The sequence below is a fragment of the Rutidosis leptorrhynchoides genome, chromosome 6 (genome assembly GCF_046630445.1).
Source record: "Rutidosis leptorrhynchoides isolate AG116_Rl617_1_P2 chromosome 6, CSIRO_AGI_Rlap_v1, whole genome shotgun sequence".
In the NCBI taxonomy this organism is placed as follows: Eukaryota; Viridiplantae; Streptophyta; class Magnoliopsida; order Asterales; family Asteraceae; genus Rutidosis; species Rutidosis leptorrhynchoides.
In genome coordinates, this window is record NC_092338.1 from 57,500,865 (window position 1) to 57,507,288 (window position 6,424).

Below are 6,424 nucleotides of genomic sequence, written 5' to 3' on the forward strand. Positions count from 1 at the left end.
CTCAGTTAAAATGTATATACATGTAGTGTTTTAATATGTATTTATACACTTTTGAAAGACTTCAATACACTTATCAAAATACTTCTACTTAACAAAAATGCTTACAATTACATCCTCGTTCAGTTTCATCAACAATTCTACTCGTATGCACCCGTATTCGTACTCGTACAATACACAGCTTTTAGATGTATGTACTATTAGTATATACACTCCAATGATCAGCTCTTAGCAGCCCATGTGAGTCACCTAACACATGTGGGAACCATAATTTGGCAACTAGCATGAAATATCTCATAAAATTACAAAAATATGAGTAATCATTCATGACTTATTTACATGAAAACAAAATTACATATCCTTTATATCTAATCCATACACCAACGACCAAAAACACCTACAAACACTTTCATTCTTCAATTTTCTTCATCTAATTAATCTCTCTCAAGTTCTATCTTCAAGTTCTAAGTGTTCTTCATATATTCTACAAGTTCTAGTTACATAAAATCAAGAATACTTTCAAGTTTGCTAGCTCACTTCCAATCTTGTAAGGTGATCATCCAACCTCAAGAAATCTTTGTTTCTTACAGTAGGTTATCATTCTAATACAAGGTAATAATCATATTCAAACTTTGGTTCAATTTCTATAACTATAACAATCTTATTTCAAGTGATGATCTTACTTGAACTTGTTTTCGTGTCATGATTCTGCTTCAAGAACTTCGAGCCATCCAAGGATCCATTGAAGCTAGATCCATTTTTATATTTTCCAGTAGGTTTATCCAAGGAAATTAAGGTAGTAATGATGTTCATAACATCATTCGATTCATACATATAAAGCTATCTTATTCGAAGGTTTAAACTTGTAATCACTAGAACATAGTTTAGTTAATTCTAAACTTGTTCGAAAACAAAAGTTAATCCTTCTAACTTGACTTTTAAAATCAACTAAACACATGTTCTATATCTATATGATATGCTAACTTAATGATTTAAAACCTGGAAACACGAAAAACACCGTAAAATCGGATTTACGCCGTCGTAGTAACACCGCGGGCTGTTTTGGGTTAGTTAATTAAAAACTATGATAAACTGTGATTTAAAAGTTGTTATTATGAGAAAATGATTTTTATTATGAACATGAAACTATATCCAAAAATTATGGTTAAATTCAAAGTGGAAGTATGTTTTCTAAAATGGTCATCTAGACGTCGTTCTTTCGACTGAAATGACTACCTTTACAAAAACGACTTGTAACTTATTTTTCCGACTATAAACCTATACTTTTTCTGTTTAGATTCATAAAATAGAGTTCAATATGAAATCATAGCAATTTGATTCACTCAAAACGGATTTAAAATGAAGAAGTTATGGGTAAAATAAGATTGGATAATTTTTCTCATTTTAGCTACGTGAAAATTGGTAACAAATCTATTCCAACCATAACTTAATCAACTTGTATTGTATATTATGTAATCTTGAGATACCATAGACACGTATACAATGTTTTGACCTATCATGTCGACACATCTATATATATTTCGGAACAACCATAGACACTCTATATGTGAATGTTGGAGTTAGCTATACAGGGTTGAGGTTGATTCCAAAATATATATAGTTTGAGTTGTGATCAATACTGAGATACGTATACACTGGGTCGTGGATTGATTCAAGATAATATTTATCGATTTATTTCTGTACATCTAACTGTGGACAACTAGTTATAGGTTACTAACGAGGACAGCTGACTTAATAAACTTAAAACATCAAAATATATTAAAAGTGTTGTAAATATATTTTGAACATACTTTAATATATATGTATATATTGTTATAGGTTCGTGAATCAACAGTGGCCAAGTCTTACTTCCCGACGAAGTAAAAATCTGTGAAAGTGAGTTATAGTCCCACTTTTAAAATATAATATTTTTGGGATGAGAATACATGCAGGTTTTATAAATGATTTACAAAATAGACACAAGTACGTGAAACTACATTCTATGGTTGAATTATCGAAATCGAATATGCCCCTTTTTATTAAGTCTGGTAATCTAAGAATTAGGGAACAGACACCCTAATTGACGCGAATCCTAAAGATAGATCTATTGGGCCTAACAAACCCCATCCAAAGTACCGGATGCTTTAGTACTTCGAAATTTATATCATATCCGAAGGGTGTCCCGGAATGATGGGGATATTCTTATATATGCATCTTGTTAATGTCGGTTACCAGGTGTTCACCATATGAATGATTTTTATCTCTATGTATGGGATGCGTATTGAAATATGAAATCTTGTGGTCTATTGTTACGATTTGATATATATAGGTTAAACCTATAACTCACCAACATTTTTGTTGACGTTTAAAGCATGTTTATTCTCAGGTGAATATTAAGAGCTTCCGCTGTTGCATACTAAAATAAGGACAAGATTTGGAGTCCATGTTTGTATCATATTGTGTAAAAACTGCATTCAAGAAACTGATTTCGATGTAACATTTTTGTATTGTAAACCATTATGTAATGGTCGTGTGTAAACAGGATATTTTAGATTATCATTATTTGATAATCTACGTAAAGCTTTTTAAACCTTTATTTATGAAATAAAGGTTATGGTTTGTTTTAAAAATGAATGCAGTCTTTGAAAAACGTCTCATATAGAGGTCAAAACCTCGCAACGAAATCAATTAATATGGAACGTTTTTAATCAATAAGAACGGGACATTTCAAATGGTTCAACCGTTCTTCGTGACAAACAAATTATTTGACTATATTGATGGCACAATCCCTTGTCCACCTAAAAATGTCCCATCATCGGTCCCATCATCAGAAAAAGATGAAGAAACACAGTCTCAAACACCAAACCCCAATTACATTAATTGGGTCTCTAATGATGCTCATATAAGAATGCTCCTCCTTTCTACCATATCCGAAGCATCATTCCAACATGTTCAAGGAGTAACGTCTCGTGATCTCTGGTTGTCCCTTGAGCGTGCCTACGCTCCTCACACTTCCTCTCGAGAATACACTTTGAAAACCCAGTTTCTCAGACTACAGATGAAGCCAGATGAAACAACCGCAGACTACCTAACTAGGACTCAAGAATACGATGTTGCGCTCGCTAACATAGGTGAAAAGATGAAAGAAAAAGATTTGGTGATGCTAGTTATATCAGGACTACGAGAGGAATACAACGGTTTAAAATCAAGCCTTCTGGGCCGCGAAAAGCCCCCTTTGTAGACCTTCATGGTCTGCTATCAGACCATGACTACATGATCAAGAAATCTGTACCTGACATTCCTTCAGCTCAAGCATTCACGACTAGCACACAAAGTCGAGATTCACCAGCTCCTAATAATGTCTTGCCCGCTTCACAAACAGATCAGCTTCAAGCCATACAATTGCTTTTATCTCAACTTGGACTCCAGGCTCAACCTGCCCATACACCGACTGCACAAGCCATGTACACTAACCGATCTGGCAATGACCGTGGTCGTGGACGTGATTACAGACGTGGACGAGGCAACTATAACAACAGAAATCAAGCAGGTAATCGAAATTCATTTAACTGGGATTCTAATCAAAACACAGTTTTTGGCACATGCAATAGGTGTGGGATTGGGCACATCCCATCTCAATGTCCTAATCGTAACCCTACTACTATGAGATGACAGTCACCTTCAGCCAACTTTACAGAATATCGTTCCCAAGCGTCAACCTCTTGGATCCCAGACACAGGCTCTAGTCACCATGTTGCTCCAGACCTATCCAACTTTAGCAACTCCGAGGTCTACTACGGTGAGGACAATCTTCATGTTGGCAATGGTAAGGGTTTACCCATTCTACACGTTGGTTCCTCACATTTTTCGTCTCCAAACAAACCTTTTCCCTCAAAGACATACTTCATGTTCCTGAAATAAAGCATAAACTACTTTCTGTACAAAAGTTTTGTCTTGATAACAATGTGTATTTTGAATTTCACTCAACTTTCTTTGCTGTGAAGGACAAGATTACACACACTACCCTCCTCACGGGTCCAAGTAATGGTGGTCTTTACTCCTTCCATCTTCCCCAGTCTTCACCAGTTCACAAAGTAGCATTCTCCACTACCCGTGCATCTTCAATTACATGGCATCAAAGACTCGGACAACCACATCCACAACTTTTGAAGTCCATGTTATCTAAATATCATTTGCCTTTACAAAATAAGTTTATAACCACCTTTTGTGATTCATGTAATGTTGGAAAATCCTCTAAACTTCATCTATTACCATCTACTTATAAAAGTTCGCACATTTTGGATTTAGTCTTTTGTGATGTATGGGGACCTGCGCCTGTTACCTCCTTCGATGGTCACAAATACTTTTTGTTGTGTGTTGATCACTTTTCACGATTTATGTGGTTTTTCCCATTAAAACTCAAATATGATGTTTACGCCACCTTTAAGCAATTTGTGGCAATGGTTGAACGACAATTTCAGACCAAACTCAAATCTGTCCAAACTGATTGGGGAGGTGAATTTAGAAATCTCCCTCAATTCTTTTCTCCACTAGGCATCAATCATCGTCTTTCCTGTCCTCATACAAGTGAACAAAATGGTTTTGGTTGAAAGACGACATCGCCATGTTGTTGAAACCGGTCTTACTCTACTCGCTCAATCACATGTACCACAACGTTTTTGGCATTTTGCTTTTGAAACTGCAGTGTATCTTATCAATCGAATGCCATCCAGAACAAACTCAGCAACCTCACCCTTTGAACATGTGTTCAAACATAAACCTGATTTTTCATTTCTTCGAGTTTTTGGGTGCCAATGCTACCCTCATCTTCGCTCATACAACAACCACAAAATGGATTTTCGATCTGAATACAGGGAAGTCGACCAATGAGTTGGTCGCCCGCGTTGTTTTTTTGCTTTGTGGTCGACCATAGCCAATTGAGGTGGTAGTCGACCATTTTTACATGGTAGTCGACCATGCTCTTATTGAAGTTTGGTCGACCACCTTGAAAAATGAGGTAGTCGACCAAGTAAAGGGGTGGTCGACCATATTATTGGTCGACCTAATGGTGTAAAAAGACAATTTTTTTAAAAAAGTGTATTTTGAATGAAATTTTTTTAAAAAAGTATATTTTGGCGAATATCCCTAATAATAAATCGGTGGGCTCTTTAGATTAGTTTAAAAGTGTTGTACCCAAGAACTCATTAGGCGCCAATGTTGCTAGGCCTACAAAGGAGAGTGAGGAGTTCCCAATTGGGCCGATGGACTCCCTAGATGGGCCTGTAATTCACATGACACTAGTGATATTGGGTCATTTAATTAAAGAGAATGAGAAAGCTAAATATAGGCCAAAGATGGAGAGTGTGGATGCTTTATCAGGCCATCAATTTTAAAAATTCGGGAGAATGCTTATCGACTAGATTTCTTTATAAGCAAAGGATCAAGAAAGCATTTAATAAGTATCATTTCTTCAAGTACATTCGAGATATAAAAAACAAATGAAATGAAATAAATATCATAATAGATTTAAATGGTGTCTTCGAGCCATTGATGTGATAGAGAACATGCAAGAAAAAGACAGGTCTGACGAAGATTTATCACCTTAGGATTCGGATTCAGATTCGGAAGCTTAAAAGACTCCATTTGGGCCCTCAATTTTGATTCCCGATGTTATCCATTCGTCTTTTTTTTTTTTTTTTTCATTTTATATTTCTCGTGATTATCTAACTGTGGTATAGTTGATTCTTAGAATGTATCCGTATTTCGCGGTTGGTATGGAGTGTTTATATTCGATAATTGTCTGAGATGATATATGATGAGGGTTGTTTGGTGTCGATGTGATTGCTAGTCTCTGGCTAGTAATTTTTAATTTATAAATATTTGCTTGCCTTTCTAAAAATAATATAAAAAACCTCTAATTATAACTTAAAATATTTTTCTCTTATAATACTTCTTAAATTCGTAATAAAAAACCACACAATAAGGCAAACAAGTATAGTGTTGTGAGTTTAGTAGTTTATAATTGTTATAATTCAGTAGGCTTATAACTACCTTTAGTGGTTTGATTCTTGATGTTATAATTCAGTAGGCTTATAACTACCTTTAGTGATTTGATTCTTGATTAAGAATACTAATAATGAAGTGTAAGAACAAAGATGATAATGGAGAAAGAAAGAAACACTTTGTAAGTGTGTGAAATGGTGCAAGTTTAATGCTTGCATTCATGAGTATTTATAGCCTAAAATCTCAATATAAAAATACATACTTTGTGTACCAAAATTGACTATATGTATACACCAAAATTGACTATCCATATCTATATTATTATTATTATTATAACACTCCCCCTTGGATAGCAATTTTATTTTGTTGAAGATCAACTATAAATTACTGCCTCGTTAAAAACCTTGCTAAAGAAAACCCAGTG

General features: G+C 34.8%; 1 protein-coding gene across 1 annotated transcript; it reads left to right on the forward strand.

Annotated features, from left to right (window-relative positions):
- The first annotated feature begins 2,728 nt into the window (after positions 1-2,728).
- On the forward strand, positions 2,729-3,238 carry LOC139853661 (uncharacterized). Its single transcript, XM_071843037.1, has one exon. The coding sequence runs from the start codon at positions 2,729-2,731 to the stop codon at positions 3,236-3,238; it is 510 nt and encodes a 169-aa protein (XP_071699138.1).
- The last annotated feature ends 3,186 nt before the right edge of the window (positions 3,239-6,424 follow it).